Raw genomic sequence first — 13650 nt, forward strand, 5'->3', positions numbered from 1 at the left:
TGTTAATCGTTTTTCTTAAGTGGTCGTGTAGTGTTTTATTAAGGCCTTTATAGTGTTCTAATGCAGTGGTAGTGCCTTGTTCCCGATTGCCGTTCTTGGTTCCTGGTTCCTGGTGTCTGGTTCCTGGTTCCTGATCAGCTCTCTTCTGGAAATCACGAGGTAATGCACAGTTTTTTAGCACAAATAATATTTCATAATATATTGAAAAATTGTCATTTTTTTCTTTATTTTTCAGACAACAAATTGGTAATCGGGATGTTCCAGAAGAATCGGTGATTTTAAAAAAAGGTCAGTGCATTTTTATTTCTAGGCATGATATCTAAGGGTGCGGTCACACGTCTAATTATGGATTCACAAAAATAGATTTTTATAGAATTTTGTCCTATAGATAGCGGAAACGTATCTATAAGACTAGTAAACTAGGTTATATTTAGGAAATTTTTACTATTTCAGTGTGGACATAATTGTGACCGTACCCCTCACTAATCTACAAATTTCTTTTAGCCTAATAAAAAAATTTTTAAAATAGAAGTGAGTGTTGTAGGAAATAAAATTCGCGTAAATTAATTAATTATTAAAACAAAAGTGCTAGTTAAATCAATTGTGCATAACTTCGCATAAAACAAAGTGTGTGTGTTTGTGAAAAACTTGACTCTGTGCAATTTTGCGAAGAAATGCTGTAATCCATGCAGCTTGAGGTAAGAACGAGTATATGTATTATATTAGATTTAATTTAATTTATAAGTTTCTTCTTTCCATTGAAAACCTGTGCCAATAATAATAATCGGTGTACTTATTAAATTATAAACCTTAAGAAATTTAAGACTTGAGTAAAAATGCTAGGTATAAAAATTGTAATATTTTTGGAAAGTTCTGAGGAAATACGCAAGCGATATCTATATAAGTAAACATAGATTTGTATGTATTGGTTTCAGCATTTTTATAAATTATCAAATACGATTTTAGGGTAATGTTGTTAATGGAATAGATTATTAAGGACTTTATTTTTAAGCACATATATTTTCATCATCACTTGGGACTAATTTCTACGACAGAATCGTCCCGTCCCATTAAACGCGTTAGAGTTCTTCTGACTCAGAAGAATTATTGCATGGTCGTTCGCTGCAAAACACATTGAAGTTTTTATAGAAGTCGTTAATTATTTTATTCCTAGACCGTCTGAGTGTACAATTTGCCTCTTTGATGTCTGACATTTTGTTTTATAGTTGGATTTTATTAGCCAAGGAATGATTTATGCACCTTGAGTAATCATATTTATAGTTGTCATATAATGTGTGCGAGGATAAACGAATTTTTAATTTATTGTTTGTGAAATTAAATATTAATTCTGTAATTGTATTTAATCATTGCGTTTTGCTTAATTTGTCGTAAATCATGTTGACTTTATCTTGTTTATCTCCAGCTGACCTAGTAGGTAATAGAATCTCTATTGACTAACAGTTTCTTTCAATATTTTCTTTAATAATAAAGTCAGTAATTAATTTTATATTTTATTTACTTTTATATTTCATTGATATATCTATTTTCAAAAGCGTTATAAAATATTATCTAACTTATTTTATTAGTCAATTATTGCAAAGGACCACGAAATAAAAGAAGTTATCTGGGTGTGCGGCATATTTTCCAATGTAATTTTTACCGCTGAATACGAATCTAAATTCAAAAAATTGAAAAAAAAAATCTGTCTGATATTCAAAATCTCATAATTTCTAACGTTTCCTGGCTTTTTTTTACCCTAAATAACAATTGAGTTTCAATTAAATTATGTTGAGATTTTTTTTTTGGATAATTCAGCTTAATTACTGCTGTATGCTATAGAAAAACAATAGTGAATACACAATAGTCATTCAAAGTAGAAAGATTTTAATTATCCCACAGAAGATTAGATCTGAGATTTTGTCGTTTTTTTTTATTTTTTTTTTTCAATTTTTTGCCATTTGACTCCCAATTTTGACTTCAGATTTGTGTTCAGCGGTAAAAATTACATTAGAAGACATGCCGCACACCCAATACAAACATTTTTTTAATTTGTGGACCTGTGCTATTATATTCTATCTCTATAATACTATATTAATTCTAATGTACATAAAATTATCTCAAACTATAAAAATTACTGGGCAACAAGTGCTACATTACTTGGAGTCTCTTGGGCATTATTTTCTAGTTTTGAGGGATCAGAAAATGCAGGAATTTCCGGTGGTATTACTGGAAATGGCACACCTGTTGTGAATATTTTTGCATTTATAAATTAGTAGTAATAAAATTCAGGTATAAAAAAATTTAAGAAAATTTTGTTAATCTACAAATAATAGACATTAGTAGTATGTAAGTTACAGTTAAATAAGAATTAAAACCTGTAAAGTAGCTGAATGTACTGTTAATAAGAATAAAAAACATAAGAATTAAAACAAACTCAACAACGATTGGGTAATTGCAATAATATTACTTTTTCCTAAAAATTTTTTTTTGACATAATAAGAATATTGATATGTATTTAATATTGCTACAAGATGTTCTATTATTTGAATTATCTCGGTAATTCATCCAATGAGACTACATCAGAATAAACTATGAACAATAAATTATATCAGCCAATGAATAATCATTTATGTCAAGCTATAAATAATCATTTAAATAAAACTATAATTAATAATTTATTTAGATATGTGATATATCATGAAGCCCAATAAATATTATTGCTTTAGTTGGCAAGGACAAAAATTATTAATACGACATGTTATGATAATTATGTAAAAATCAATTACTTCCCGCCATTATTAATTAAATGCAAATTGACGTAAAAAAACGATAAATTTTGTTCATTACTAAAATTCATTTATTGTTAGTAATTTATTTAAAATATATGCAAGCTTACCTTGGTTTTGTTGATAATGAACTTTTGGTGTATTATTATTTTCATCATTGATATTAGGGAAAGTAACTGGTCCAAAATTTTGTCCAATTGGTGACTGCTCCTGTGTACTCAATACCAATTGTGAGTTTGAAGTACTTAATGTACTAGAAGGAGTTGTTGTTGTTGTTGTTGGTTCAAATAACGGAAATGATCCACTTAGGATTTGAAAAGTTTGTTGAAGTCGTTGAGACATTTGCTCTATTTGCAGCAAAAAATCTGACCACAATCCTTGAATCGCTGCACCTAGGGACGGTTGCTGATCCTAGGAAAAAAATTGTAGTCTTAGTAAAAATCGATTATTTTTAAAGATAATCTGAACTGAATTAATCACTGATAATGATAATGTATGCATACTTAGTTAACTATGTATGTATTTGCCATTAACTTCTATTCTAAAAAATTCCATGTAAATTTTTACGTTCCTATATTGATTCATGTAAGTGTTCATGCACTTATGTATAATTCACCCAACAATAGCAAGATATTTTTTTAAAAAAATTACTTTTATTTATAGAATTGAATAGAATAGTTATCTAGATGTGATAGATGCGATACAAGATTTTAGTATTATTTTATAAAAATCATTATAGATTCTAAGGTAAAGTCTGCCTTAGCCTTCTTAAGAGCCTGAGACTTATTTGTTACAAATACTGTTATAATTTAGCTTTAATCATATAGATATATCAAATATATCAAAAATATTTTTAAAAATATTTGTAAAAAAGTTGTCATTAATTTATTTTTGAATACTACTTATCGTTTTTATTGATTGCACTTTTGACAAACTTACAAGCATTTTTGTTATTATAATTTATATTCTATATAAGATTTAGTAGTTCTTATCTAATATTAGCATGTATACTTCATCACAAAAAAATTCACAAACTTATAATTTATCATGATACAAATTAAAATATTTTTCAAATTCATTAATTATTACTTATGTTATCATCATACGCGCACTTTCATTTTATTGTATTTCAATTAATCATTTCAAGAACTCATCTGAAAACTTTCACACTTGATTAATATACACGATTGCGATAGCATTTATTATACTACATTTACATAATAATTTCTTGTTTCGCACGACAATTAATCATTTGCTAATGTTGAAATAAAATATATTTATAAATACATGCAAAGTCATTACTTACAATCGGTGCAGAGTATGCAGATGCCAATAATGAAAAGGATAGAACAAGTTTGATAAATAACATTTTTGATTCACTTAAACTTAAACTTTATGATTTGTTTTAGAAAAATAATGATATGACAAATTTTAACCGTGTTACTTATATATTCAGTATACGTTTGCGGTGGAAACACCTAGATTAGTGAATTTAGAAGATAACATTATTTACTTGGCACCAATAAGATGGTACAGAGATGATCCATAGACAGGCGTTGCTAATTTCATATATACATTTTATAAAAATTATACATTCTTCTGATTTTTAATTTATTTATATTTTGTTATCAAATTATATTATAGGTAACTATTAATAATATTTTAATTTTGCATCAATAGTAAGTCAATAGTTTGAATGTTTCTTGTACAACGTGCAATTTTTATTAAAATTATGAACTTCATGATTATAAAAAAATTATAAATACGTTTTTCTCTTGAATTCAATTTGAAATTAGAAAAAATATGTGTGTAATACTTATTATATATCAATTTAAACCATATTGATTAATTACTGATCAATTTCGCCTAAACCATTTTGATCAGAAAAGAGTTTCATCGTATAACGCATGCATTAATCAATTTATTGACATAGTTTTCTCTGAATATGGTTATTTTTCAACTTGTACAAATGGTTGGGATACCCTGTTTTAGCAAGTTATTTTTATTCTTTTCATCTAAATTAGTTCAGATCCGTAATAAAACCCGTAAGATCTCCGACAATTTTGCATATCGACTTAACTCCAACTGTGCAAATAACTTTAATGATCATTATTGAGTCTGTTTCACATATAATGTTAAATTACTAGAAAAAATGAGTATATGTGAATATAATATATCGTAGTCTGTACATGTAATATGTAAAATCTATTAGTTATCATTTTCAACCATGACATAGTTTATTAATGTAATTCTTTGTTAATTTTTGTCATAGATTAAAATAGAGCAATTAACGTGAAGGAGATACATATATACTTATAATGATAAAAATAAATGTTCTTTTTTTATTATTATCAACTTTATTGAGATTTTTAATAATTCATATCAATATTTAATATATTTGAAAATATGGCAATCTAATACTTCTGCTTTTGCATTTATAATCAATCCCCTTCTTTTAACCGCCTAAAAGTAGATTTTTTTTTAAGAATAGTAGTAATAAGTAAGTTCTAATAAGTATAAATTTAAGTATTGCTAGAATTGATTACAATTATTCAAGAAATTGTGCGATTCGCCTCTGGAATCAGTTTAGTTCATTTCACTCTCAGGTAAATATGTAATCAAAATTGCAATAAAATAAGCGTACTTTTTCAAGTTCTAACAGTTTGTGGGTTGTATTTTCTTTGAAAAATTATGTACATATATACATTTATTGGGATTTGCTTGGCTTGGTAAAACAAGCCTAATATAATGAAGTTTGCTCGTAAAACATTCCATTCCTATTTATAATGTTCAGAACAACCGTCTTCAAATTTAACAAATTCCTAAAATTTAAATCTAAAAAAGCTATTTTTCAAATAATAGCAATATTTTCCTAATATATGTTCCTTAATTGGGAAGTACCAGCAAATTGCTTCAGGTAACTATACCATATAGTACCTCATATTATTGATAATGGTAAACTTTAATCATTGTTTGGAATACGAAACTCAATCGAAGTGTACTGAAACTTTTGTCTCCACTGGATTGCTATCGTAATTCACAGTTCTTGTCGACATATTGCCAGAATGGTCGGTCGTAACGTCCGCCCAATAAACAGTCAACCGAATCCCCATCTACCCACACTTTTATTCTCTGGGAAAAGATGGGGATGAAGTACGACTGAGCAAATAGTTAGCCACCAACCACTAACTAACTGCACAACGATCTCAACCCTGGGGTGGACTGAGGACCAGAATCGAATTCACTTGGAATTATTTGCAATTTAACGAATGATATAATATCTTAATAGTTTTTATATTTTCCTCAACGTTCTAAATTTATCATTCAGAAATTTATTAAACCGTTTTTATTATTGAATTTTATAATATTATATAAAACTCTACATTTCGATTTTTTAAACAACATAATATTGTACGCATCAGATACAAAACTACTTATTAAAAACGTAGTAATTTTTATTTGCAAGGGTAAAACGTTGTACAATTAGACCGTGAAATATTCACCATTTAATCGTATTTTATTGGAAAGCACTATATCAACACGTAGCCAACTCCAACCAACATGAAAATATGTACCTAGTTAATTCCTAGAGATTTTGTGATAGAAACAGTATTTTTGAAAATTACCAGCAGTTTATAAATAGAAATAATAAATATATTGTTACACAATTTTTCCAAGAATATTAGGGAAATCATTGTTCTACAAGACATATTGGCAGTATTCAGTACGATTCAGTAGCATAAGATATGCAAGGTGGAGTGCAACATGACCTTGCCATAACATTGGTCTGTTTTGTGGCAGAATCAATCTTAGTTGCCATAACATTGGTCTGTTTTGTGGCAAAATAATCTTAGTTGTGGATCAAACTTAGATGTCTTTCTCTTGAAAAACTCTTGTCCCAAAAATCAATGATGCATTGAGAAAAAAATACATAAATTTGAAATTTGCAGTTGAGGAATACGTGTCTCAAGGTTATATGTGCAACCACATGGTTCAAGTTCAAATCCTGCATTGTGTGTTCTGATATCAAGCAGTAATATCAAATTTTACTCGTAGCAGTAGTATTAATATCAAAAGTATGTTTCTAAATGAAATTTGCAATGACAATTCACAAAATATATATTAAAATTAAAATATTAGAACAATTGGGATGCATATTGAGAACAAATGATTATTCAATTAAATACTCATCAGAAAATACCTAAAATTGTTGATTGATGTTCAGCAGCAGTAAAGGATCGTTTTTAGTAATATTAAACTACTTTTATATCTTGATCCGCTTATGGTCACTTTGGTATCAAGAAGTAGTGATGTAGATTTTTACTTGTAAATATAGATCCAACATGGACTCAAAAGTCGGAAAATCTTGCCCCCGATAATTCCAAAAATAGAAATCCATCAAACATATACGGGTTAACCATTTTATTGTCATTGAAATATAGTATAAAAGAAGAAGTTTGAGCACAACAGTTCTTAGAGCAAAAGTTTTGATGGCTGTTTAAAAATAAGAGGAAACAATTGATGGATTCATACCTTCAACATATATAATCATAATAAATGGTAGTCTGCCCAAAGGCAGGTCCATGGTGTGAGAGCCAACCACAAACAAATGATTCCCTTACCCTTCATCCCATTACCACTATTCCCCCTCCCCATTTTTTTTTGTTATTATTTTATGCATTTTCCTTTCCGAACTTCTGCTTCCATGCTTCTTGATCTTGTGCTTCGGCTTTCAGTTTCCTGTATTTTCTCGTCTCGCGTAAGTCGTCAATCGTGTGCATTCTTTTTCTTCCCATTCCTTTTTGTTCCTTCTATTTTACCCTCGATGACGTCGTGCAAGAGGCACTCTTTTTGCAAAAGAGGTCCGATCCAGTTTCTTTTTCTTCTCAGAATTTTGCTCAGTAGAGTCCTTTCTTTGCCCTCTCTTCTCAGGACTTTTCCATTTGTTATTTTGTTTGTCCACTTTCACATACACACACACACATATATATATATATATATATATATATATATATATATATATATTCACTATATTTTTAACTGTCCAGTTAAGGACATTTAGTAAATTTGTGGAATTTACAATTGTCAGCTGTAAAGAGACATGGTATACTATAGTGACATATTGGAAAAATAACTCAATAGTTGTTTCTCATTATTTCAAGATATTTATATAAACTTAACTATTTTCTTATAATTAATAACTGAAATATTTAATCTTTATCAGAAACATAAATGACTTAAATCAAGTTAGGATAATCTCTTCAATCTACGTAGACAATTTTCTATTTTTAAGGAGTTTGCTAGTGAATTTGGACAACTGATGAGCTTTTTGTTATCACATCTTTTATGGATGATACAATTTTTATGTTATCCTCTATTGGATGGTAAAAAACCTATATAAAGTTAAAACAAGTTCTTAAATCTGCTGATGACAATCAATTCTAATTATTCCATTGCCCTTGTCACTTGCTAAACCCTGCAGTTTATCTCTAAATCTGTCCACGCGTCCAATTGGAGCATATGCTCTCCTCAGGGCGACGTAGATAGATATCTGAGCAATGAGTGTATCTTAACATCGTGTGCGGTTCCCTGGTTAATCCGACGAGCCGTAAGGAGACTATTAACGCTCGTAAATAACTCCTTGCAGATTGACTCGGGATCGGATTAATATACTCGTGCGTTTGCAGGGTTACGAGAAAGGAACGGTCTAAGAAGAAGTGCTTCCGTCAATACCGTAACTACGATTTACTGTAGTTCAGACTGAATAATTAATGATACTAGAACATTTGATGTACGTTGCGATAGGCAGTTCTAAAATAGCGCGGTTTGCAATGTAAAGGAAATTGCTGGGTGTAAGGTAGGAGTGGGGTGGAGTATATCTTAATTTATTTTTTTATCTTTTATAATATTTCAAACAAGTTCGTATTTCTATTCATATTGATATATTCTTGGTTTTTCAAGTGTATATAAATTGTTAAACTAAACGAAAACAAAAACTTCTTTAATATGAGCTTTTTTGAAAATCAGTCAGAAAATATATGCTGTATGAGCATTTATGTAAATTTCTCAACCTAATAGTTGGAAATGGCCCCAGTGGTTGGTCATTATCTTCGTCATTAGAATGTTTTAGATATTGTATCCATGCTCCAAAAGGCTATTTTCATTTGACATATTTGAGATCTTAAATTTTAAGTCAACGTTTGATATAACTGCTTATTCATTTTATTCATATTAAGCTGACCAAAAAGGGAATCAGTAGTTGGCAGCGTTGTGCTTTACTTTCTAGTAAACTCAATTTCCAACATTTTAGTACCCTGCCCCACAATAATTATAAAAAAGGTTGTACACCTTTCATTTTTTAACGATTTCTTTCCACTCATGATACAGATACACCAGATATAAAGACTGTGTAATTTATTTAATAGGGTAAGCTGGGTTTAAAGGTCCGCTGGTACAAAAGTCCGCTACCGATATCTCGAAAACCAATAAAGTTATGAATTTTTTAATATCAATATTTGCAAGTAAAGGGAATGCGATGTATAACCAGTTATTACCTTGATTTTGACGAGGTTGCTATTAGGATAAAAATGCCAATGTTTGCAAATCCATAACCAAATATTTTCTTTCGCTGTTAGTTTTTTCAGTTCTAACTCTTGCTTACTGTACGAGACCTTAATATAATTTTTAAGTAGTTATTTTATTGTTTTGTAAAATGTTTATTTTTTTGCTTCTTCAATTTTTTGTTAATTTTATGTTAGATTCAACAGTTTTGTTTTATATAATCTCTACAAAAGCTTATTCCTGGGTGGGTAAAAAGAACCAACTTTACTCTGACAAAGATTTGAAAACTAAAAATTGTAATAAATAAAAAAGTAAATTAGGTGAAAAAAGCTATTTTACAAGAGATAGGTTGAATAAATTGTTTCAACTCTCCTGATGAATATATCTGACAAAATATCCAATCAAAATTATTTATAGTGCAGTCGCTTTAAAATCAATGCACCCGTTAAATTTGTATTCCCCATTGATTGAATAATGTAGGTATTATTTTGAACAATTACTTCGAAATTAAATTAAGACATTTATATCTAATCAACGCTAATTACAGCGTAGTCTCTTTAAAAAAATGCATCCGTTAATCGTTATAAAAACAAGGCGAACATAATCAAAAGTAATTTAAATATTAATTTTTAAAATAAAATATTCAATTTTAAAAACAAGAAGATTAAACAAAATCAACAACTTTATTGCTATTTTTATTTCTAACATTTCGAATCTAATAAATATCAACATAATTTTTATTTTTCTAACTAAGTATGCCCAACCGCCTCTGTATCACTCTATAAACGGACTTCAGGGATTACACAACCGCACACCGTACAATATGCGGCCAGTATCCTTAAGACGTGTCTTACAACCGCATGCGGAGGTTTTATTGTGACCGCCACCGAAAGCAATAACCGCAAGCAGGACATATTGCGATGACCAAAAACACCACCGCCCACTTGTCCAGTCATTTACCCCACTGGGGGGATGAAATCGCTGCTAGGTTGTCGCCGCACACCGATAGTAAGAGAGTTGATATTGATAGTTTTTCTGAGATCTTATAGATGACACTTCTTATTTAGCAAAAATTTTTTCATTGCAGATTTTTATAAGTGAAGATTTTCATCAATTTCCCAATTTAACTTGGTTTCTATGTCTTCAGATCTATTGTGAAAAATTGTATTCCATAGTCAATTGCTTACTAGAGCAATTGCTACCAATTAAGGTTTTTCATTATTTTCTTGTTAAAGTTTTACTTTTGTTTCTTTCATTTTTTACTTATGTTTAATGTAGCCCAATAGTTTCTAGTATTCTTTCAATAACTCTGATTGTTTGTGTATCATTGAAATTTTAACTACCCTAACGAGAATTAACCCTTTATTTTTGCAAAAAAGTCCGATTATTTAGTTTTGTTTCTACGACGTTTCAAGTTATACTGAATCGAATGAGAACAAATTTGGAAAAAGTATGCAATGTGAGTGTATGTGTATATGTGAGCCGATTTTTCATATTTAGATGGCTTTTTTCAAAAACAGCTGTATTTTTTAAATAGAAATCAGAACTTGAGTTCTATAACCTATTGAGCTAATTTGACTCATTACTACGTTGGTTTTATAGATGGCAATTCTACAGTTATCTCATCTCTTTGTGATAAATTTTATTATTACAATATCTTACTTCAATTAAGGCGAATATTTTATTGATGCAGCAATGCCGAATAAGCGCTATTTTCACATGGAAACATTGCTATCCATATTTTCAAATGAAAACCGATGTCACTACTGCTTGACATCAGGATTCTAGAAGCGGTAGCAAACCTGGGACCTATGATTCAGGTTCAGTCGCTCTATTTACCCACTAGTAAGCCCTGTCATTAGATGAAGAAAAACATTGGTTTCGGAAATGTTATTAGAATTATTTTGGAACCATGGTGTCTTTCAAAACTCAGACAAATAGATTATAAGGAACATAACCTGATTAAAATGTGTTGGCCCAGTTGTAGGTGGTTAAAGACGTGGTCTAGCAAACCAACGTGGTTATGCTCTAGATTCTAACCTCGGCCAAGCTCGATATTAAGCGGTAGGGTCACTTAAATAGTTCTAGATATCAAATATTATCTCATGTTAAACTGGCTATTTATGGACCTTGCTGTTAACTGTAAATCAATAATAATACTATACATGAAAAAGAGTCGTTAACCGCTGAGTTTTCATTTTCGAAATATATCTAAGTTAGGATGGTCAACAGAAATTGCTTATGGAAAACGTTGTCGTTCTGATCACAGTTAATATATAAAATAAATGTGCTAATGCAAACGTTTTAAGTGAATTTAAAAGAATTAAGAATGACAATTATTTAACTGAAGTACTAAATTTGATATCAATTTCGAAGCAAATATTTCAAATACAAAGTGTATTTGTCTCAATATCTAATTAAATTCTAAATAAGTGCATTGAAGAAAGTTGTCTTCGCAGCAATTTTACAGTTTGTCATTGTAATCAACTAAATTAGTCTGTCAATACTATGTTTTTTTATAAAATAAATGTAATACTGATAGCTCTCTTTCTATCATATACATACTAGCCGAATTTCGATGGCAAGGGATGGTTGCGGTCAAGTGATTTCAGAGCAAAACAAACGAGTTTGGGGTATAATTACATAGTAACTTTGGGTCTCGATGTTAATAATTGTATTAAATCGTATGAAGATAGAGCACGTAAGTTTGCTCTGCTTTTGCTGAGATTGCTCTGCTGAAAGTTGAATTCTCTAGAGTGAAGCTGTGAATGTTTGAATTAATAGTTCTAAAACTATCGAATATTTAAATTGACTCTCTGAAGGATATTCATTATTTAATAAAACCATAAACATATTATTAAAATCTGATATTTGTTAATGCATAATGTATTTCAGAGCTTGTTTACAAATATATTTTCAAACCATAATATAATTTACATATATACTAATTGCAATTATTTACTCCATGAAGTAGAAGTTAATAAAGTTATCAAATCCGATTTGCTAATTTTATGCTTTCTCTACATTTCAAGTCATTCTGAATCTTAGAGACCAAAATATGTGTATATGTGTATTTATGACTGTGTGTACGCAAACCAATTTTTGACTTTTCATCGACATTTTCTCTAAAGCGGCTATACCAATTTCAAAAATTTAAAAGCCATTCGACAAAACTTGGTACTCGAGTTGGTTAGTTATTTGACTTCCTCGGCTTAGACTTTTCTTAAAAATTAATAGAAAAGTGCTAATTCTTGAATTCATATCCAATTTTGAAAATTCAAAGACCATTCGAAAACTATTATTTGGAAATCATGCAGATTTTTTAGAAATTATTTGTAAAATCAAAATTTCGATGATTTTATTGATACTTGATATGGCGATAGAGTACCTGATCTGGAATGAACATACTAAAACGTTATAGTTATTGATAAACTCCATTATATAGCATTAGTTATTTAAGTACTTATATAGTAATCAGCAAATAGTAACAGCATATATCCACACTAGAAAGAATTACCATTGGGTAATCTTTCTTAATAAACCATATATTATAGCATACCAATTACTAAATGTCTTTACTAAAAAAGATTGCAATTTGAATGGTAAATAAAAAAAATTGATAAACTCCAGGTTCTGGAGTGTTCGATTTTCAATAATGTGTAATAAAAAATTGTACAGAATTGAATAATTCGAAATAGTGCTCACATTATGAAGCCATATTGCAGCTCACCATAATTACAAATAACTCATAAATTAATATATTGATTTTTTGTTAATTAAGTCGATTATTTACACATGTTGGGAAGTTCATGCAAATTGCCACTTATAACTAATTCAAACTATTGTAAAAAATAATTAATCTCATATGAATATATTTATTTCATTGTAAGACATTAATGACCAAACGTTCATAAAATATAATCGATGGAATACTAAAACTTTTTCACATTAATTTTTTTATTAATAATATTTTCAAACTAATCCAGTTCACAATTAAAATCTTAGAATAAAATAAAGGCTATAAAAATATAAAATTAGTTGACCATTGGCGGTGATTTTTTGATTAGCAGATTTTAATGTAGAATGAACTTCATTTCTGACCGACTTGCTAGTATCTTGGCTAAGTTTATATATTAACTTGATCAGAAAATATACAATTTTGTCATTGAGAATGCAAATTTTCATTTATTAATCCATAATTATTGAACAAATTTCTAGAATTCTATAAACATATAACCTATGAATCATTTCAAAATAAATGTCGATCATTCCAAATACTTGTACCAAAAATACTTTCTCATAT

At 29.0% G+C, this 13650-nt stretch overlaps 1 protein-coding gene across 1 annotated transcript; it reads right to left on the bottom strand.

Moving 5' to 3' along the window:
- Positions 1–2131: 2131 nt before the first annotated feature.
- On the bottom strand, positions 2132–3731 carry LOC113371102. The gene is made up of 3 exons (XM_026611746.1): positions 3726–3731; positions 2897–3197; positions 2132–2241 (listed from the first exon to the last, which is right to left on the bottom strand). The coding sequence occupies exons 1-3, from the start codon at positions 3729–3731 to the stop codon at positions 2132–2134; spliced, it is 417 nt and encodes a 138-aa protein (XP_026467531.1).
- Positions 3732–13650: the final 9919 nt, after the last annotated feature.

Source organism: Ctenocephalides felis, unplaced genomic scaffold (assembly GCF_003426905.1).
Source record: "Ctenocephalides felis isolate EL2017-DRISC unplaced genomic scaffold, ASM342690v1 CF-g0.4_SCAFFOLD_01492, whole genome shotgun sequence".
Lineage (NCBI taxonomy): Eukaryota > Metazoa > Arthropoda > Insecta > Siphonaptera > Pulicidae > Ctenocephalides > Ctenocephalides felis.

What these genes read in the sequence shown, in the direction of transcription:
- LOC113371102 (XM_026611746.1), bottom strand. An exon ending in TCATTATCAACAAAACCAAG is followed by an intron (nt 2,242 to 2,896) that starts GTAAGCTTGCAT and finishes TATTCACAACAG; the next exon opens with GTGTGCCATTTCCAGTAATA.